Genomic DNA, 23,437 nt, shown 5'->3' on the forward strand with positions numbered 1-23,437 from the left:
ATACACAGCAAACCAACACAAATAATGAAATAGTATTTACTAACCGGTTGAGTGATCATAATCCTAGGGAAAAAAGTATTCGCTAACATCTGGTTGGTGGTTTTGGAGTTAGTTCATTACACGATTAAACAAATAAAAAACCGACAATACTACCCGTTCAGAAGAACAGACTACAGAACGACTTAGCCTACAAAACAACACAAACAAACCAAAATTTGTAGAGTGTACACAAATCGTTCGGAACAGAACCGTAGTTGTTTTTGTTTCTTTCTATCCCTCGGCTTGTAGGTGTTGCTTTCCCTAATAACTGTCCAGCTCTTGTTGTTCATATAGTTCCCTCCGCTCTCAATCTTGTCGCCGAATAATTTGTATCAATGTGGAACTAATAACATGTGGTTCTTTGCAGCCGTCCCATCACAACCACTTCCAAGACCCCCCAGTCAGCATCGTCATCCTACGCGAGCACCACCGTTCGAGTCCAGCCCACGCCGGTTCCTGTGGTTCATTCTTCAACCACTCCCACCCCACACCATTTTGAGCAAACTTCCCCGCTGGCGGCCCTGCTGAGTGGAAACCCACTTCCGGCCGAGCCAGAGTCCGAAGCCAGCCAGGAATCGCACGGTAGCGATGAGGATGCATTACTGGACGATGAAGAGGAACACGACGAGGAAGAGCACGAGATCGAAGACGAGGATGAATCGGAGGGACGCGCCCAACAGGACGATGAACCCGAAATTGCCGAAGAACCTCTGCAGCATGAAGCGGCGCAAGTACTTGTCCATCACGATATCCCGGTCGAGCAAAAGCTGAAACAAATCACTCGCGAAATAGAAGAAATGTCTCACTCCGACCGGGATGTTGACAATGGCCGTCAAAGCTTCCTGTCACTATCGGATCTCATTAAAAACATCCGTCCGGCCGAGAAGGTCGTCCCGCAGATTGATTCCTCTTACTCGAACACGATGCGCGTTCTCGGCGAAACCATAACCAATGGCGAGAGTCGATCGGCCAAAATATAAATATCATATCATCACCTAACACACCATTCCCCATCCCTAACATCAATCATCTCCGTAGCATAGAGATCGTTAGTATCATTCATCATTAGCTGGCGGGGGGAAAACCGTCAAGTGTTTTCCGCGGGACTACATGTGGTTCGGACTGCGGCTCTCAATGAAACAAAATAAATGCAAAGTAATCACATGGACTTCCCGAAAACACATACTATACTTCCGGACGGTTTTTCCCCCACGAGTGGCACATTCAAAACGAGCGGTCCTTGTTTTAATTTTCAAAATAATCGTTACGAAATGGCATCAGCAGGGCAAAAACATCAATCATTGTCACTTTTCGCTGCAAGGCATCCCCATCTCATCTCGTCTCATCTCATCTCGAAGCACAAACAAAACAGCAGAACAATGAGCCATGAATGAGAGAAGAGTACTGAATCTAATGATGACTATATTTCATCATGCGAGCCGAAATGCGGACGCAGAGAAATTCAGAAATCCTTAAATTAAGTGAGCTAACACCGATCGAACCACTCCTGTTGCTTCTATTTGCTACGCAAGGAAACTAAATTAATAGGCCGATAAGAAGAAAACATTGATATCATAATAAAGTAGAGAAGAAAAAAAACTGGAAACATTCCAACACGAGAAAGATTAGACTGTATTGAAGACTAGTTTATAGTGCGAGATTGAGTGGAGTATAAGATTAAAACACAAAACATTCGACAGTGATACGACCGACAAACGGTATCGTTTTATGATAACAGAACAATAAAAGAGAAACTTTTTTTAGAGAATAAATCTGGTATTTTGTTTGTTGAAAGAAAAAGAACTTTGTTTTCTTTTTTTTCATAGGACGGATTTCGCGACAACTCGTCTATGGGATTGGCATGACCCTCTCAGAACTTAATTAAACTTTCTGGGCGTGAAGACTTAATTAAGCAACTTGGCATACTCAGTTCTTCGAAAATTTTTCGAAGGAAAGGGCAACATATTTTTGACCTTTTTTTATAATTTTTTTTTACTCGAAAATGGTAAGCCCTACAAAAAAGGAATCTATGGAAGAATTTCAGAAAAATAATTGAATTTCAAAAAAATACTAAAAAAATATGTTTTGAAATCCCTCACTGAGAAAAAAAACGATTTCAAAAACTAAAAGTAATTTTCAAAATGGTCATCTAAAATTTTGATGAAATGGTAGATAAATATGTGCCCTACAACTCTTCCATACATCGCAAATTGTGCATAATTACGGCAAAAAAGTTTTTCTAACAAAAACTTTTTCAATAATTCATTGAAATCAAGTTTATGTCTTTTTTCAGTGCAGAAAGCCAACCCAAATTGAGTGTTTAAGAGGTCTTTATTTCAAATCAAATGTAATAAAACTTATGACATATTTTGACATTAAATTCATTTTTATTCATATTCATGTATTTGTTAACTTATATTCTAAGAGATACAATCATCATATCTTTCCTATTTTTTTCTTTTTATCTAACATTTTGAAGATTTTCTACTGAATTTGAAAACATTTTAGCTGCTTTTCATCTACAGTAATAAAGCAATGAAATTTATGTGTTCCCGATATTGTTTTCGCGTGATTGAATAGTTCCTGAAGTTCACTTGCCTTTACATACATTTGTCATTTTGTTTAACTGCCCAATCATAAAGCTCTAGTGTTGTTTGGATTGTGTTTCCAAATCATCAATTCATGAAGAAACAACTCTTCTATTAGAGGACAGCGGAAAAGAAGAAATCGTTTTCCAACAAATGGCTGATTTCAATAAACGATTTTAAAACTAATCGATGAATTGGTGCCGTATTTCGTTGATTAAGTAGACAAACTCTTAGAGCATGATGTGGACTGTCCCGAACTGTTACGTCAAGTTCCTTGGAATATTCCTCCCCGTCGTTTTCGTAATTCATCGTTATTTCTTATACCATTCCATAGTATTATGGTTTCAACAATAGTTTCAATTTGTGTTTACGATCTTTTAATAATGTTAGTGACGTGTTTGATTTTACTCTGTCCAAGAATGTGTTCAGTACTAGAATAAGAAACTTAGAATAATTTAGATCTTAAGGTTTCAGTCTGTACGACGTTGTCGAAGATGGTGGAATAAAATAGAAATGATGTTAATTACAAACAGCAGTCTGCTTTTTGAGAAATAATAAAAGAATCTTTGACGCAAGGAAAAATAATAGTAATTTGTGATTCTTCAAAGAATTATTCATTCATAATTCAAAATGCGGCACAGGGTTATCACTGGAACAACTCGTAAGCAACTGTTCACCCACTTGAAATATACTACAAAAAAGATGGTAAACTAGAAAACGTAAGCTTTAAAGTTATTTAAGAAGTTTTAACTCACGACACTGCGACTATGAATAGAAATTGTTTATAGAAAAATTGATAGAATTTGTCAGAAAAATAATCGATTCTACTAAAATGACTCACATGTCCGCTCCATCGGCAGCACACTACAAAAACGCCAGAATTGCGCCAGTGTGTGTAATTTCAAGAAAGTTTACGGACTAGAAGCAGAATGGCATTTCTTTGCCACCTCCCACCGGAATAGATGATGCAATAGGAGAGACTCTAAAACGAATGGCAAAGAGAGCAAGTCAAGATTACGGAAACACAATCCAAACAGCACTAGATCTTTATGATTGAGCAGGTTAGCAAAATGACAAACGCATCACGAAATTGAATTTCTGTTACGTATCCAAAGAATAGCATACAAAAAAGGCAAGTGAGCTTGAGGAACTATTCAATCTGGAACACAAAAATTTCATTGCTTTATTCCTGTAGATGAAAATAAAATCGCAGCGAAAGATTTTCAAATCCAGTAGATGATCCCAAAGTCTTCAAAATGTTAGATAAAATAAAAATAGGAAATATATGATGATTGTATCTCTTAGAATATAAGTTAACATGTACATAAGGTATAAGATCAGATGAATAAAAATGAATTTAATGTCGAAAAATGTCATAGGTTTTATTATATTACATAACACTCATTAAACGTTTTTATTATTATTATTTATTTATTTATTTTGGGTTGGTACAGAAACTGAAAGAAGAAATAAACTTAATTTCAATAAAATATTGAAAAAACCTTTTTAGCCCTAAATATGCACAAGTTACGATGTATGACAGAGTTTAGGGCACATATTTATCTCCCATTTATCTACCATTTCATCAAAATCTGAGGTGACCATTTTGAGAAAATCGACTTTTAGTTTTTGAAATCAATTGTTTTACGTAGGACTACGTCTTACATTAAGGGTGCCAAATTAGACACTCTACCCCCCCCCCCCTCCTTTGAGGGAAACTGCCATAAAAACGAAACACAAATTTCTGCACTACTCGAGAATTAATCAAGTTTTAAGGGACACGAAACGTTTGTATGGTGAATCGACACTTCTCCTCCCTCTCTAAAGGGGACTGCCCTACAAATGAAACACAAATTTCTGCGTTACCAGCGACCAATCAGAGCACATGGCGCGCAAGTCATGTGCAGCTATAGGAATGTGCTAAACAAGCACAAATAACGAGCCACGACAACGTGGCTCGGTCTCTTTTTCCTTTGTATCACATAGTGCTAAGTTTGTGTCCTAATAAATTAATCTTTTTAAAAAGTGTCATTCTCTAAATCCGAACCTAACTGGTGTCAGAAGTGGGATACCAGCGCGAGTGTAGTGTTAAAAAAGTGATTAAAACAACCGCTCTGGAGAAGTCGAAAGCAGCCCTCTGGACGACGCAATTTAATCCGCGCACAAGCTGGTCCCACGGACATATGAAATTCTTGTAAGTAGAGTGTTCGTATACATATATATATATATATATATATATATATATATATATATATATATATATATATATATATATATATATATATATATATATATATATATATATCATGCCAGCAGACACGCGTGCAAACGAAATCGAGCAACTTAAAACTTACGTGCAGGAGCTCAGAAATAAGATCTCCGCACGAAATGTGGAGGAGTGTCGAAACGCTCAAGTAACAGAGCTTCGCGCTGAGCTCGACGAGCTGCGTGCTCAACTAGCAGAAAGAAATCTGCAGGGCGGTGGAGATGCATTTAAACTCCCCGACATATTTAAATACCTATCCGAATTTACGGGTAATAAGAAAGAACTTTCAGCTTGGCTGGAAGAGGTCGACGACCTATATAATGACTTCAAAGTCAAACTTCAAGACGGGGGATACTCCCTAACCAGCCTGTACCTACGGGCAATAAAAAACAAAGTTAAAGGGGAAGCCCGCACATTGTTATCTGCGAACGGCAACCCGAATACGATAGATGGTATAAAAAAAAGTACTAACAGAACACTACGGTGATGAAAAAGACTTCACCACAAATCTGTCTTCCCTATTCCGCATCCGGAAGGGAGACAAAACTCATATACGTTTCTATAACGAAATTAAAGAGACAAATATAAGGTTGAAAGCAAACCTCCAATCAAACCCACTGAGCGGCCACGAAATCATAGAAATCATAACGGTGGCAAAATATTTAGACAATATCCAGGAACCATTAGGTTCCATTATTCGAAATTCAAAACCAATGAATTTGGAAGAAGCTTACCAAGCGGTAATGCTTAACCAAAATGCGGAAACGCGAATAAGGCCTCACCCAAACTCAATCCAAACCAAATCAAATTATGTAAAACCTTACAAGCCGCAAAATGCTCAAACAAATATGCAACCTAACACCTCATATAAACGGAACGACAACCACGGCTACGATAGAAGTGCCAGTGATAATAAACAAACTACGCGAATGAATGTGCAACCGAACACCCAGTATAAAAACGCGCCCGCTAACAATTCATTTAGAAGACAACCGTTTGTTCCAAAGGAACGAATGGAAGCTCATAATAATGAAATAGAAGAAGTAGATGATCCAGTTTACTCCGACAATGAACGGGAGGACGATGCCCCCGATGATAACGCCGATGTAGAGGAGATAAATTTTCACCAAGTCAGGAAAGCAAACGAAGAAACCTGAACTTTATACCATATGTTCGTTTTCCGACCTCCAAAGGAATTTTGAATTTCCTTGTGGATACGGGAGCGAACAAATCTTATATCAATCCAGAACATATAAAAAGATGCAAAATTATTAATAATCCCTGCGTGGTTACGAACAAAAACGGTAAATTTTATATTAACAAAGTGATCCATGCTAATCTTTTCCCTGAAGCATTCTCGGAAAAATTGCCGTACTACGTTTTCAAGTTCCATAAGTTCTTTGACGGACTGATTAGATACGAAAACCTTTCCAAAATGAACGCCATCATTGATACTGAAGGCCACCAAATGAAAATAAATAATAAAACGTTTGAATTTTCAAAATATTACCCCTCATCAGTAGATCTCCATATCCATCAAAACAATATAATTCCCCTCGGTACCACCGAAAATGGTACATTCCTCATTGACCACGAAATAAACTTAACACCGCAAATAGCACTACAACCAGGATTGTACTCGGCTAAAGACAACATAGCTCTTGTACACATTTCAAATAAATCACAGATACCAAACCAAAAATTCGAACCATTCCGCAACGATAATTTTATGTTGAAATCGCAGAAATGTGGTTTCGGAACAAATAAACAAACTTCTAGATACAGGAATCGTGAGAGAATCCTGTTCCCCATGGACATCACCGATTTGGGTGGTGCCAAAGGAATTGGATAGTTCAGGAAAACAAAAGTACCGGACAGTTATCGACTACAGGAAGTTAAATGAGAAGACTCCTGCAGATCGATATCCAATTCCGGAAATAAGCGAAATTCTGGATAGACTGTGAAAAGCCCAATACTTCACGGTTCTAGATCTCGCGAGTGGTTTCCACCAAATTGAGATCGAACCAAAAGATATTCCAAAAACAGCTTTTAATGTGGATGGAGGTAAATTCGAGTTCGTTCGAATGCCGAATGCCACATTTCAAAGGTTAATGGACTCTGTTCTCCGAAAACATTTGAACATTAGAAGCTTCGTCTATATGGATGACATCATAATATTCTCTTGTTCATTGGAGGAACACTTGCAGGACATAAAGAAGGTCCTACAAACATTGCGGGAAGCAAATCTAAAAGTACAGAGCGATAAGTCAGAGTTCCTGAGAAGGGAGGTTGAATTCCTTGGTCATGTGGTGACCACCGAGGGAGTGAAACCTAACCCGAAAAAAGTTGAGGCTATCAAAAACTGGCCCCTTCCCCAAAATCCTAAAGAACTGAAGTCATTCTTAGGAACGATCAGCTATTACAGGCGATTCATTCCGCGTTTTGCTCACATAGCGAAACCAATGACTTCCAAGTTAAGAGGGAAACACAAGACAATAGCAATTGACGACTCATTCAAAACTGCATTCGAAAATTTGAAAACCATCATGACATCAGATCTTATACTAACATACCCAGACTTTAACCTTCCATTTATTCTAACTACCGATGCCTCCAATGTTGCCATTGGTGGTGTACTATCACAGATGGTAGACGGTAAGGAGAAACCGATTGCGTACTTATCTAGGACGTAATCGAAAGCCGAAGAAAAATACTCCGCGACGGCAAAAGAATTACTTGCTATCTATTTTTCTGCTAAGACTTTCCGCCCCTATCTTTACGGGAGATCTTTTACAATATACACCGACCATGAACTCCTCACTAAAGAATTGAAATTAACCGACGCAACCGGACGGGTAACCCGACAGCGACTGTACCTTGAACAATTCGACTTCAAACTTGTTTACAAAAAAGGTAAACAAAACGTCGTGGCTGACGGACTCTCTAGAATCCCTCAAGCCGAAATAAACAACCAACAGGTACTGGAAAACGAAGTTTACGATAACGACCCTATCTACGGGCCGGAAATCATAAACCGGTTCAAGAATCAATTTTTTTTATACATATCTAATAAAAGAAATAAAAGTCCTCACATAATGTTTTCTGTATTTCCAGGATTTAACAGAAACATCTTCCACTCCGAGAGTTACTCGGAGGAACAACTCAAAAGCATTCTGAGAGACCATCTGTCTCCAGGAACTACGAATGGAATTTTCGCGCCACCAGAGGTTGCAAAACTCTGCTCAAAAATTTAAAAGAACATTTCAAACAAGGCATGAAAGTAGAGTTTTGTAACTTAAAACTCCCCGACCTTCTGTCAGAGAGTGATCAGCAGGACTTTATACAAAAGAGTCACAATTTCAACCACAGAAATTGGATACCCACATTGGATGAAGTCCAACAATCAGTCTATTTTCCCAACATGAATTTGAAAGTCAAATCATTTGCCAAAAATTGCAACGAATGTAAATTCTCTAAATACGAACGGAAACCGTTCAAAATACCTATAACCAGGAGAATTTACGGAAAGCCTTTAGAAACCATTTTTATTGACGTCTATGTCAAAGAGGGTGAGAAGTTTCACAAAATGAAAATGATACAGACAGCTAGCGATAACATTGCCCGGGAGGCAACACTCCACAACTCAAAAATAAATTTAGAAGACAACCAGAAGTACGAAACAATTAGCCAAAAACATGTCCTCGTTAAAAGTAAGACGAAACCAACACCCTACACCCAACGATACCGACAAATAGAAATGAAAGAACAAACATACAAAACTGTGACGGACGAACACGGTATCAAGACACATAAACTAGACATGAAAAGACATACATAGAACTATACGAATGATACTGTACACTAACAAGACACTCCCTACTACCTCTATTTGCAGACTATGCCTATTAATAACGATTGTCATGGCGGACATACACGTTCACGAACTAAACCGCAACCCAATAGCAGTTATTCCTTTAGTACAGGCCAGGATTAGTAATAATTACGTCAGAATTCTGCACAAAATTGACATAAAAATTATAGAAACCACAATAAATTTTCTGGATGAAGCCGCCACGAAGAAGATTGTAAATAATAAATTATTAGGTCCATTAATAAAAGCCAAACAATACAAACTAATGAGCACATATAAAAAATTAAAACACTCAGGGAACAAGAGATTCAAAAGATGGAATAGCCTAGGTACTGCATGGAAATATATTTCAGGAAGCCCAGATGCAGACGATTTGAAGATAATTAACAGTACTACAAATTCACTCATTCTACAAAACGATAAACAGATAAGAATAAATAAACAATTTGAAGACAGAATAGTAAATTTAACTAAATCAATATCAGTATTAGCTTCCAATTCGTGCTCCCGTGGCCGAGTGGTTAGCGTCAAAACCTAACATGCCGGGGGTTCGGGTTCGATTCCCGTTCTGGTCGGGGAAATTTTTCTTCAAAGAAATTTCCTCTGACTTGCACTGTGGTCACGCGTATTCTAGAGCTTGCCACTCAGAATACATTCAAGGCGTGTTATTTGGCATAGAAATCTCAACTAAGTACTAATGAAAATGACGCAAGTAATACTACGTTGAGACGGCGGAGTTCCTCTAGGAAAGTTAGTGCCATATAAGAAGAAGAAGATTAGCTTCCAATAGCGATATGATTAGGAACGAATCGCTAGATGGATTCGATTCAGTAAACCTATTATTCAATATAGATGAATTAATCAATCAATTAGAAGCAATCGAGGAGGCGATCACCTTAGCTAGATTCAGCATCCCAAGCAGCCGACTCGTCACACATGAAGAACTACAAGCAACGCAACAATTCATAATCAACAACGGTCTAAGATTGGACTCGCTCGACAACGTTTTGAACATAGCCAGTGCATATGTTATGCATAGCAAAGAATCCATTGTTTATGCCCTCAAAATTCCTCGAATCAAAGATGTCAACTATGAATTAACATACCTGGAGTCAATAGTTAATAACGGTTCAAGGATATATCTACATTACAATTATATTCTAACCGGACCACAAATATACTGTGTAAAGACGGATTGTCCTAAATTACGAAATATCTACATTTGTAACAACCCGCTATTAGAAACCATCGAAGAATGTACTCAGAAACTACTAACTGGAAATTCAGAAGACTGCCTCATGGAAAAAGCATACGGCAACAATATTATCAAGAAGGTTGATGACTTCAACATCGTTGTAAGCAATGCGAATGTGACGATGTCATCAAACTGTTTGACTCATCAGAAACAACTCATTGGATCATTCCTAATACAACTATCGAACTGTTCCATAAACATAAACGGAGAGGAGTTTTCCAACAAAGACACCGATATACCCGCCAGATCATTTATACCAACGATCGGGTTAAAGGTAAATGCAACAAAAGCTATAGATCGTAGAATACTTACAGACTTACCATATCGATCACCGAGAGCACATCAAAACGCTCAACCTGACTACAACAAGCATCCAAGGCACGCTGGGAATACTAAAATGGCTATGGCTCGGATCATTCTCGATAACAACACCATTTGTAACCGGAATTATTCTCGTTTGGGCTATGAGTAATCTGGTATCATCCTGCAGCAAAGAAAAGATTATCATAACAAGAAGGGAAGACCAAGAAGAAGAAACGTAGTAACGGAAGTACGGGCGACAGTTCCATCTATAAGACAACCAAGGTTGATTCCTCAGCAGTAATATTTGGAAAGTCGAGGACGATTTCAAGTAGACGGGGAGCCGTTAGGAAATCAACACCTTTACCAGCGACCAATCAGAGCACATGGCGCGCAAGCCATGGGCAGCAATAGGAATGTGCTAAACAAGCACAAATAACGTTATAAAAGAGCCACGACAACGTGGCTCGGTCTCTTTTTCCTTTGTATCGCGTAGTGCTAAGTTTGTGTCCTAATAAATTAATCGTTTTAAAAAGTGTCATTCTCTAAATCCGAACCTAACTCTGCATAACTCGAAAACTAATCAATCAAATGGAGCCAAATTTGCCATGTGAAGGTTTTTGAATATGAGAAATGTTTCTATGATGGTATGGCATCCCCTCCTCCTCTGAAATGGAGAGGAGGTCCCGTAAAAATAATACACATATTTCAACCAAACATATTCCAACCAAACATGACAATTGATTTTTTTTTTAATGTGATAAAACGCCCTCCTATATCTTCTTCTATCTATATAAATAAAAATGGATCACCGAATGTGTTGATAAGAGCGAAACTCGAGAAAGGAATTGTCTGATTTAGGGCTGTCTTTATTCTATCATATTTTCTGTATCAAACATTTATTCCATGCAACGGAGAAACATGTTATTTGCACGTGGTTGAAAAATCTTGAACGAGAATTGTGTCTGAAAATAATCTGATATTATGATGACGAGTTTTGGTTGAAGTACTAGGAATTTAAAGGGTAGATTAGAAAATCAATCAATGGACAGCTCTGCGATGGGACCTATGAACGTGCGCTTAGTAAAAAAAAGTGAATGTGATAACGAAAAATAAATTTTGGGCGGGACGGAATTTGCCGGGTCAGCTAGTACTTGATATAAATTTAAAAAGAATACTTGATATAAATAAACAAATTGCGACATATGACCAATAAGTGTATTGTTTTCGCAAAAGCAAGAAAGAATCGCTGCTTTTCGAAATGATTCTAAAAAACTACGCAAGCCATTAAAACTCTTCGGGGTCCCCGGAACTTTTTACTGAAGAGTTATTTATGGAATTTCGACGTATTCGCAAATAGTATCCGAAAACATAAACCAACAAATTAAAAAAAATATTGGGTAGTCCTACGTCCTTGGCGGTCGTTTCTCGAATACAACCCCTTCAATTTTTAGTGCATAGGGGAAAAGGGATGAATTTGGACTACCTAAGCAAATCGCCTAATATTTCCAAACCAATACGGTCTAAATAAAAAATGTCACATTGTATACTGAGCTACACTTGTTTTCTCCCAATAAAAAATGTTTAATCATTATATAAATCTTCAATCTACCAAATATATCATAAAATGAAAGAGATGATGTTTGGACATTAAAATTTGATGCGGGGTTATTTGGACCGTCTGGGAGGTGATTTGGTCCAGTGCGTGTTTCATCGAAAAAAACATACTTATGTTTATGTAAAGTATTTTGGGATAATGTTACAATCAGTAACAATGTTATGGGATCGATACCAGGTGTCTTCGCCAGATTCCAGACCAGAAAAGTTGGATTGACACCATCTCGAACTCTGCATGAATCTTCACTGTTGGTCGAGCATTTTCAAACACTTTTGGCGCCTGGTCAAAGCTCCTCCTTCATTCAACATTGTCTGTCCATCTTCTTCTTCTTCAATGGCACTAACGTTCCTAGAGGAACTTCGCCGTCTCAACGTAGTATTACTTGCGTCATTTTTATTAGTACTTAGTTGAGATTTCTATGCCAAATAACACGCCTTGAATGCATTCTGAGTGGCAAGCTCTAGAATACTCGTAATCACAGTGCAAGTCGGAGGAAATTTCTTTGACGAAAAATTCCCCCGACCAGAACGGGAATCGAACCCGAACACCCGGCATGTTAGTTATGACGCTAACCACTCGGCCGCGGGAGCACATTGTCTGTCCATCCTCTTTTTGTAATTCAGCGGCATCTGGAATCAATTAGACCAAAGAAAAGTCTCAAACCTGTAGGACCAATTCACCCCACAGAAACGTATCCATGTCACGCCACACAACACGCAAAAATTAAAATGCAATTAATTTCATTTATTGTTATCAAACTTACAGTTTCGCTACATCAAAGTTTCGCTACATCAAATTGATTCTGTAGGCGAACAGAACTTTACTGCACAAAACACGATAAGTTTGTTTCATTAGCGGGAAAAACCTTAAAACCACTATCGGAAAGCTCACATTTTTTGACGATCAAAGTGTAATTTTTGAGATAAAGGGGTGGTCCAAATCACCCCATATGACCAAATCACCCCGTGTTATCCTAGTATATTTTTTTTCTACTGTGATTGGTAGGATAGGATCGAAGAGAGGGGAGAAAATGAAAAGTGATATTCGGAAAAGGGTAATAGAGCAATCCCACAATCAATACACAACAAAAGAAATGCTTTTATTTTGTACTTAATCTCTAACAATACTTTTCCTGGCAAGCTTAACGAATTTGTACAAATTTTGTACACACAGTAATTAGCTATCACATGAAAATCTTCGTAAAACATTACTAACAATGGCAAGTAACACAACAGCGGCGGTCGTAGATGCTCTATAACTTCCCATAGCGCCTCCTCCTGCTTCTGTAGAGGTTGACGGGGTGGTTGTACTACTTGTCGTCGTAGTCTCCTGCTCGGGGTCGGCTTCCCCTCTCAGTGTAATCCTCCATTCGATCGCCGGATAAACTGGCGACGAGCGTTTCAAGTATTCTTCCGTCATTTCATACTCTCCCCACGTGAGCACTTCGAAGTTACGACCACTAAACATATCATAACCATCACCACCCTCCCACAGGAACTGATTGAGCAGAATTTTATACCGATCATAGTCATAAATAGGTGCGAACGAAGGCGTGGTACATTTAGCACATCGCACTTCTACACTAACCACTCGCTGTCCGGTGGGTTTACTGAGATCATAAACGACTTGCACTCCGGACATTTGCAGGAACTCGCCGTATCCATTCCGACCGTTATACCGAGCCACACTATGTTCCAGCATCTGCCGGATGGTCTCTCCTGTAACCTCCGCTAGAATCATTGCATTCCCAAACGGCAGAACCGTCTTCAAATCCTTCTTTGTAATATTCCCATCTACGCCGACCTCGATAGAGGCTCGAATCCCACCACCTTGGATGAACGCGATCGCTGCATCCGCCCAGTGTTCGTTGTGCTGTTCCCTAGTCGACGCGTAAGTCATAACCATAGAATCAGTGATCATATTTCCTATGTTGCACTCCTCAAACCGGCATCTGGTAGCGTCCAACAAAACTCGCGTCTGTCCGATAACCTCATTCAGCTCCAGAATACCTGGTCGGTAAACATCCAACAGCTGCAGTACATCCGAGTCCCGGGGAACGGAGCCGTTCAACAGAATCGGGCTTCCATCGAACGCCAGCAGATTGCCAGTCTGGTCAAACCGAAGCTTCATAGAACCCAAATATTTCGTATAGGCGTACGCTTGAACAACGGGAACATCTCGGCCTGCACGATTTTTGACCATCACCGGGTAGGGACCCTCCGGGACGTCGATATCCGGCGCCTGCCCCGAATAAAGGAATGTATGCGAGTGTCCACCAATCACGACATCGATATCCGGACAACCGGCCGCAATCTGCCGATCCCGCTCCAGTCCACTGTGACCCAGGGCGATCAGAATATTGATGCCTTGAGATTTGAGCTTGGCGGCTTCTTTGCTGCAAAATGGTTTGTGAAAAATTAAAATGTAAATGTTGTTAATATTTTTAGAAGCATCGGTCTTACTTTATAGCCTCAATCTCATCCGTGTATTCGACAGTGTTTACGGGGGTAAGTTGTTTCGTCTCCGGTGTCAGGTATCCAATGACACCAATTTTGACGTTGTTCTTCGTGAACACAATCGAAGTCTGGAGCGATTTGGCAGTTTGCATTGAGGGTGTTTTGGAAAGGTCCAGATTAGCTGCCAGAACGGGAAAGTCCACCTCGTTCAGGAACGGTACCAAACCTTCCACGCCAAGATCGAACTCGTGATTGCCGAGCGACTGTTTAAGAAATGAAGGACTAATCGATTAGCACGGGGTCTGGCGCAAGCTCGAGGAATACTTACTATCGCATCTGGTTTCAGAATGTTTAGGAAAGCGGCAGTGATGTTATCCTTGAATACTGCGAACCACGGTGTTCCGGTGTAGGTGTCACCGGCGTTCAAGTACAGCACGGGCAGTCCCCCGCTCGCCTCCTGCGCTCGATATTCGCGGATTCTGGGAAGTAAATATTTTTGAGTGATTATTGAGTATGCTTGCAAAATATGTTCAATGAAAACGGGTTGAATTATTGAATTAAATATAGCTTTGGAAATGGATTTTCGTTTCTCCGTTGTTCAATCATACAGGGTGACTGATTTAAAGTATTACTGATCCAAAAATATTTTCTAAAAGTCAGGGGTAACCACCAGAGAAGATATAAACATAAACTTTCGGTAGCCTCGTCTTTCCCAGCTTAGTTGAAATACACAATAACAGGTAGGAGAGGTGCGGGTGAGACGGACAGTGGGGGTGATATGGACAGAATTTTAAATTTCAGATAATAAGAATCCCTTCTGAATGTTATTCTATACTATTTAAGCCACCCTATGACCATGATTACTGATCAAAAGTGGAAAAAGGGAAACGAAAACCGAAAATCATACAGGATTCCACGTGTGGATGTAATTTTTGTGGCCTCGATATTAAGCAAATAAGCATTAAGTAATTTCAAAATTCAATTCTCTGATGGTTATACAGTCAAGCCTGTTTTTGTGCGATCGCATTTTGATTTTGTGCAATTCCTCATTTGTGCGACTGCTTTCGCACGATTTTGTTGTTTGTGCTATTGGTTTGTGTGATTTCACGATTTCACGATACAATTTCACGATACAATCGCACAAAAAGAGTCACACAAACGAGGAATTGCTCAAAAAGGGATCGCACAAAAACAGGTTTTTCATTTCGCTATCCAACTCTTGACGAGTAAAGTTCAGTGTCGTTATTGTGCGTTGCCACTTTTACTATTGTGCGATTGGTATAGTGTACGAGTGAAGGTCATTGCTGTCCGCTTTCGAATTGACCTTTTGTGAAGTGGAACAAAGGAAGCAGCGCTCTTGCAGCTTGCAGCCCTTGGCGGCTGTTGAACATTGGCATAACGGGATCGCCATCGTGTGGCTGTCGTTAACGGGAATTATCATCACGTGACCGTGTGAGCTATTCTTGCGCTATTGTGTTGATCCATAGCGCGTAGCCTCTGTCTCTCCCTGGTTAGGGCAGTAGAGCGCAGTATCGGAACAACTTTTATATTAAGGTACACATATTTAATATTAATATTATTGTTCAACTCATATGTTCATTGCTTAATATTATCATCATAATTTTTTGTTTGTTTGTTTTGTTATTTTTTTGTTGAGATTATTGTTAAAATCAATAGTAGATTAGAAATAAGACAAAAATTTTTGTAAAATGGAGAATAGTGGAGGATCTCCAGAGATGGAGATCTCCGATAATGAATCCCATTCAAGATCTGGGAAAAAACATAAACGAGTCCCTCAAAAAGAAGATAATTCTTCTGGGGACGAATCTGCTCATCCTTCCAAGCCCCCCTCTAAGAAAATAGCAAGCCTCCCTTCTGAACCCACTGTTACTTCCACTCCCCCTCTCCCATCATCGATTTCGCTTCCCCCTTCTGATGTTTCCGATCCAACCCAATCCTCGTCCTCTTCCTCGTCCTCGTCTTCTCCCTCTGTTGTCTCCGCTCCACGTGTCAGAGTTTATCCAGAAGATGCACCTGGAACTGGCCCGTGGGTTGTTTTCCTCCGGCCAAAACCAAAAGGAAAAAGCCTTAACGTGATTCAGATCATGAAAGATCTGGCCAGATACACTTCTGTATCTGAAATTCGCAGGGTTAGACCGAACAAATTGCGGGTTGTCGTGAATGAACGGAAACACGCAAACGAGATTGTTGCTGACCAACACTTCACTCTCGAATATAGAACATTTATACCCTCCCATAACGTAGAAATTGAGGGGGTGATAACTGAAACGGGTCTGACGAGCGAACAAATAAAAAAAGAAGGAAAAGGCAAGTTCAAGAAGCTTCCCTCAATGGAAGTAAAGATCTTGGACTGTCGCCAACTCGGGAAACTCACCCATGATGGGGACCAAACTAAATTTACGCCGTCAGACTCGTTTCGAGTCACCTTTGCTGGTGCCGCCCTCCCTGACTACGTTATGGTGGACAAATTAAGATTACCTGTGCGACTCTTCGTGCCAAAGCCCATGACTTGCAACAAATGCAAGTCAGTTGGTCACACTTCAGATTATTGTGCCAACAAGGAGCGCTGTGCCACTTGCGGAGAGCAACATGAGGGGAAATCCTGCAGTGCGACTGAGCATAAGTGTCCATATTGCGGAGGATCCCCACACGCGCTCTCAGCTTGTGAAACTTACAAGAGTCGCTGGGAGAAACAGAAGCGCTCTTTAAAGGAACGCTCGAAGCGCACTTTTGCGGAAATTTTAAAGGGAGCTTCTCCACTGGCCCAACAACAACAACAACCAATCTCAACACACAATACCTTTTCCACGTTGCCAGTTGATGAAATGGAAGCGGACACAGCTAGCGGGGGCACACCGTTCATTTTCAAAGGGAATCCCCGGCGCAAAAATGTGACCACTCCCAAAGTTCAAGAACAAGTCCCCTCGGTGATACCCCCAGTTAGCTTGCCTAAAAAATCGAGTGCAGCGGACAAGCAAAATCAGGTTCCTCCTGGCTTCCGTGGGAATAGTTCACCTTCGAACGACCCAGCACTCGAGGGGACATCAAAAACCCCAACTGTCCCTGTTTTTCCGTCCAGCTCAACTTCCCAATCGGGATTTATAAAGTTGTCTGACCTTTTGGATCAAATATCAAGTGTTTTAATGTTTCCGACTCCATCAGAACCATTGTCATCTCAATGCTTCCAGTATTAAAGACAATTTTGCAACAATTGATGCAAACATGGCCCCTCCTTGCAATGATTATCTCTCTTGATGTCTAATTCAAATAGAGAGGTCGGAGATATCACTGTTTTACAGTGGAATTGTCGTAGTCTTATCCCTAAATTGGATACATTCAAATTTTTAATTCATAAGTTCAATTGTGATGTTTTTGCTCTGTCCGAAACTTGGCTTTCTTCGCGAGATGATCTCTCTTTCCATGATTTCAATATTATACGCTTGGACCGTGATGACAGATACGGAGGGGTGTTATTGGGGATCAATAAGTGCCACTCATTTTTTCGAATTGACCTTCCACCTATTGGAGGGATTGAAGCTGTTGCTTGTCATGCAAACATCAGAGGAAAAGACCTCTGTATTGTCAGCTTGTATTGGCCTCCGAGAGCTGCGGTTAGCCGCAAGCAACTTGTTGACATGTGCTCACTTCTTCCTGAGCCACGATTGATCTTGGGAGACTTCAACTCTCACGGAACTGCCTGGGGGGAACAGTACGACGACAATCGTTCATTGTTGATATATGACCTTTTTTAACAACTTCAAAATGACCGTTTTGAACACTGGGGAAACAACACGTGTGCCTAAACCTCCTGCTAACCCAAGTGCTCTTGACCTCTCGCTTTGCTCGAATTCACTATCGTTAGATTGCAAGTGGAATGTAATCCAGGACCCCAACGGTAGTGATCACTTGCCAATCAAAATTTCCATCACCATTGGGTCGAATTCTTCTGAATCTATAAACATGGCATATGACCTCACAAGACACATTGACTGGAAAAAATATACGGACGCGATTGCTCTAGCCATCAATTCCAGAGATGGTTAACCTCCATTGGAGGAGTATAACTTCCTTTCTCGTTTGATCTATGATAGCGCGGTTCGCGCTCAAACGAAACCCATCCCAGGTTCCACTATTCGTCGAAGGCCTCCCAATCTATGGTGGGATAGCATATGTTCCAAGCTTTATGTAGAAAAATCGAATGCATTTAAAGCTTTTCGGAAACGTGGAACCCCTGAAAATTTTCAGACGTATTTGGACCTTGAAAATCAATTTAAAAACTTGATCAAAGGGAAAAAACGTGCTTATTGGCGAAATTTCGTGGGAGGTTTGTCACGAGAAACGTCAATGAAAAAATTATGGAAAGTGGCTCGAAACATGAGAAATCGCTCTTCAACGAATGAAAGCGAAGAATATTCACATCGATGGATTTTTAATTTTGCACGGAAGGTTTGTCCTGATTCCGCTCCTGTGCAAAAAATTGTTCGAGATATACCACAAGATAGGTGCGATCTTGATTCCGAGTTTTCGATGGTAGAATTCTCTCTTGCTCTCCTTTCATGTAACAATTCTGCTCCGGGATCGGATAGAATTAAGTTCAACTTGCTGAAAAATCTCCCTGATGTGGCGAAACATCGCTTGTTGAACTTATTCAATCGGTTTCTGGAGCATAATATTGTTCCAGATGATTGGAGACAAGTACGAGTTATAGCTATTCAAAAACCCGGAAAACCCGCGTCCGACTTCAATTCGTACCGCCCAATAGCAATGCTGTCTTGTATACGGAAATTGTTGGAGAAAATGATCTTGTTTCGCCGTGATCGATGGGTTGAAACGAATGGCCTACTCTCAGATACACAATATGGGTTCCGCAGGGGCAAGGGAATGATTGTGAATGATTGCGAATGATTGTCTTGCGTTGCTTTCTTCAGAAATTCAAATGGCTTACGCCGAAAAAAAACAAATGGCTTCAGTATTCTTGGACATAAAGGGGGCCTTTGATTCTGTTTCAATAGAGGTTTTGTCAGACAAATTACACTCTCGGGGTCTGCCGCCTCTATTGAATAATATGTTATATAACTTGCTTTGTGAGAAACATTTGAACTTTTCTCACGGAGATTCGGCAGTAAGTCGGGTCTCTTACATGGGCCTCCCCCAGGGCTCATGTTTAAGCCCCCTTTTGTACAACTTCTATGTAAGCGACATCGACAATTGCGTTACACAAAATTGCAGCCTAAAACAACTTGCAGATGATGGAGTGGTGTCTGTCGTAGGATCAAACGAATCCGACCTGCAAGGACCCTTACAAGATACTTTGAACAATTTTTCAACCTGGGCCATTGGGCTAGGGATCGAATTCTCCACGGAGAAAACAGAGATGGTTGTTTTTTCTAGGAAGCATAGACCAGCAAAACCAAAGCTTCAACTTTTGGGTAAACCGATCACTCATGCTATGTCATTCAAGTATCTTGGGCTCTGATTCGACTCCAAATGTACTTGGGGGGCCCATATTAGGTATCTGAGTAAAAATGTCAACAAAGAATAAACTTTCTCCGTACAATTACCGGCACCTGGTGGGGAGCCCATCCCGAAGATCTTATTATGTTGTATCGAACAACTATTCTCTCAGTGATGGAGTATGACAATTTCTGTTTTCAATCAGCTGCCAAAACACACCTCATTAAACTCGAGCGAATTCAGTATCTTTGTCTCCGTATTGCGTTGGGATGTATGCCCTCAACGCATACCATGAGTCTCGAGGTTTTGGCAGGCATACTCCCACTTAAAGATCGCTTCAATTTATTATCTCTTCGGTTCCTCATCCGGTGTAAGGTTATGAATCCATTGGTGATCGGAAATTTTGAGCAATTGATCGAGCTAAATTTTCATTCTGGATTTATGAATTCATATCATGAATTCACCTCTATGCAGGTTGTTCCTTCTTCGTATATTCCCAACCGTGTTTGTTTTCCTGACTACATCAATTCCTCTGTACATTTCGATCTGTTCATGAAGGAGAAAATCCATGAAAATCCAGATTATCTTAGATTGGGGTTCGTTCCTACATATACTTTACCGATGGGTCCTCTATGAATGAGTCAACAGGATTTGGAGTGTTCAACGTATTTTTTAGCACCTCACACAGTCTTCAGAATCCTTGCTCGGTATATATTGCTGAATTGGCAGCGATATACTGGGCGCTGGACAGCGTCGCCTCACGACCTGTTGAACACTATTACATTGTAACGGATAGTCTTAGCTCTGTCGAAGCTATCCGTTCAGTGAGGCCGGAAAAGCACTCGCCGTACTTCCTTGAGAGAATACGAGAAATTTTGAGTGCTTTATCCAGACGCTGTTATGTCATTACCTTTGTCTGGGTCCCTTCACATTGCTCGATTCCGGGTAATGAGAGGGCTGACTCATTGGCAAAGGTAGGTGCGATTGAAGGCGATATTTATCAGCGTCAAATCGCCTTCAATGAATTTTATTCTTTAGTTCGCAAAAATACCATCGCTAACTGGCAACGCAAGTGGAATGAAGATGAATTGGGCCGGTGGTTTCACTCGATTATCCCTAAGGATTATCCCAAACCGTGGTTCAAAAGTCTAGACTTGAGTCGGGACTTTATCCGCACCTTCTCCCGACTCATGTCCAATCACTGTTCGTTAGATGCACTACTCTTTCGTTTCAATCTTGCCAGCAGCAATCTCTGCGTTTGTGGCCAAGGTTATCACGACATCGAGCACATTGTTTGGTCGTGCGAGGTGTATCTGGTCGCCAGATCGAATTTAGAAAACTCCCTTCGGGCCCGAGGAAGACAGCCCAATGTGCCGGTGAGAGATGTGTTGGCTCGGTTAGACCTTGATTACATGTCCCATATATATGTTTTCCTTAAAGCTATAGATCTTCGTGTGTGATTGTCCCTACATCCTTATACCCTTATACCTTTCCTTCTTTTTTTCGTCCCCTTGCTATAAATAGTAGAATAAGTTGAAATGTAAATAAACTATAGATATACGAATAGATTTAAGAATTGAGTGTTCATCAACATTGTTACAATTTCCTTATATCCCATCCTTCTCCTAAAAATATGTCACCCTTCTAAACTCGAGTACACCGCGAGTAATCGGTTTTCCACCTTACTAACCATAGATGTAAGAAAATTGTTTCTATATATATATAGTTTTAAAAATATATTTAAGAATTCGGCTCCTTTAAACTTAAGTAACTGAGCCTGTAAAAATAAACGAATTAAAAAAAAAAAACTGGTTTACTTGTATTCCGGATTGTGAGGTAACAGAGAAGCGATATTAGGTATGTACGGAAAAGTAAATTCATTTGTGAGTGAAAAATTTAAATTATTGAAATAATCGTACTGGTGGGATGTATGATGTAGAAATTACTTCCAATGCATGACAGAAAGTGTATTCAACTCTTTTGTCGCTCGCTTTCTCTGTTTGTTCTATTTAAGTTGCTGGTCAATGAGATAGAAAGAGTGAAATTATTCCTCTCTAGAGCGATAAACTTCTAAAGGGTGTACCGTTTAAAATCCGCACACACAAAATTCATTCTTAAAATTCGAGTTTTTATCCGATTTTCACGAAATTTTTAGGGGGTAAGACGAAACAAATAAAGTTAGTTCATTCATTTAATTTATGTTGCCTTTATAAACGAATGCGCGAACCTCGCTCTTAACCCCAGCCATAAGGTTCTGCACGACCTCAGAATTGACAGTTTTTTTTGGATATTAATCGATGCTTTCTTCATTTCTTCTACATTCTTTACCACTTTAGGTCGATTAAGAAGGTGTCCCTTCATAATGGCCCAGTATATTTCTATTGGGTGCAGTTCCGGAGTGTTTGGGGAGTTCAGATCATTCGGCACGAAATCCACATCATTCGCCTTATACCATTCTAGCACGTCCTTCGTGTAGTGACATGATGCCAGATCCAGCCAGAAGATCACCAAACCGTCGTGAGCCTTCAGGAGAGGGAGAATTCGCTTTTGGAGACACTTTTCCAAATACACCTGTCCATTCATGGTACTTGCGGTAACGAAAGGTGTACTCCACTTTACACAAGTATAAATCGCTTGCCAAATTAAGAACTTCTTGGCAAACTTCAAAATCTTCTGTATCCGGAGGCTTTCGGGAACATCCAACCTTGGCAGTCACATACAGGTTTTTTGGAATCTAGTTGAAGTCCGCATTTACACATGTCTCGTGAGCAGTGTGATTTCGTTAACTCCTGGTCGCACAACTTCTGGACCAGACTTTCTGCGACCGTATTCTATTTTTCGTCACGATTTTGGGTCACGACCAGCTCGAATGTTGGAATTTCGCACGAAAGTCTTTAGAACGAACCGAGAACCGACTACGTACATTTAGTTTATAGGCCCGAAAAACGACCTGTGCAAAATTTCATCTCAATCAGGCATTATTTAGAGGTGCCGCAAAGCGCCCAAAATTTTTATTTTGTTTGACCATCGAAAATCTCCCAAGAAGGGGAGGTGGGCAGGGGTTGTACATGAAAACGGGTTTTTTTGATGCCAAATGTTTTCAGTTGCATGAAACGTCGAGATCTACGGTCATCTCGAAATTCTGTCAAAAATCTAGTTGTTTTTCGGAATATGTGGCAAAACGTATTGTTTAGGGTACCAACGAAAATGGTCATCTTGATTTTTCATATAGGACTTCCTGCCAAAGGTTGATTTGTACGATGAAATACCCTATGGGAGATATTCGACGGTCAAAAAATCAAAACACCGCTTTGAGGTACTCCTAAATCATGTCGGATTGAGCTGAAATTTTGCACAAGTATTTTTGTGGGCCAAGAAATAAAATGTACATGATCGGTTTTTTTAAATTTGACATGACCATTTTCTCGGCCAATGTTCTACATTTCGGTCTGTTATAATACCAGTAAAAAACATTGAAAAATACTTTTTTGTAAAATATTTTTACCGATTATTTCGAAAAGCAGTATATCGTAAGAAACTGCATTTACGTTTTGGGAAACATGAGTTTC

At 40.1% G+C, this 23,437-nt stretch overlaps 2 protein-coding genes across 4 annotated transcripts in view; one reads left to right on the forward strand and one right to left on the reverse strand.

Moving 5' to 3' along the window:
- Positions 1–389: 389 nt before the first annotated feature.
- LOC129774249 (uncharacterized) lies at positions 390–1,811 on the forward strand (the record flags this gene model as incomplete). Its single annotated transcript, XM_055777957.1, has 1 exon — positions 390–1,811. A coding segment is annotated over one exon (630 nt), but the record flags the coding sequence as incomplete, so codon positions are not given.
- Positions 1,812–13,017: 11,206 nt separating this feature from the next.
- LOC129777936 (protein 5NUC-like) overlaps positions 13,018–23,437 on the reverse strand; it is a 36,791-nt gene continuing 26,371 nt past the window's right edge. For all 3 annotated transcript variants that reach the window (XM_055784540.1, XM_055784542.1, XM_055784541.1), the window contains exons 3-5: positions 14,722–14,872; positions 14,400–14,656; positions 13,018–14,332 (exon numbers count right to left, since the gene is read on the reverse strand). In XM_055784540.1, the coding sequence (XP_055640515.1) occupies positions 13,114–14,332; positions 14,400–14,656; positions 14,722–14,872 (1,627 nt within the window). In that variant the 3' untranslated portion in view covers positions 13,018–13,113. The remainder of the gene's footprint in view (positions 14,333–14,399; positions 14,657–14,721; positions 14,873–23,437) is intronic.

The sequence above is a fragment of the Toxorhynchites rutilus genome, chromosome 3 (assembly GCF_029784135.1).
Source record: "Toxorhynchites rutilus septentrionalis strain SRP chromosome 3, ASM2978413v1, whole genome shotgun sequence".
Lineage (NCBI taxonomy): Eukaryota > Metazoa > Arthropoda > Insecta > Diptera > Culicidae > Toxorhynchites > Toxorhynchites rutilus.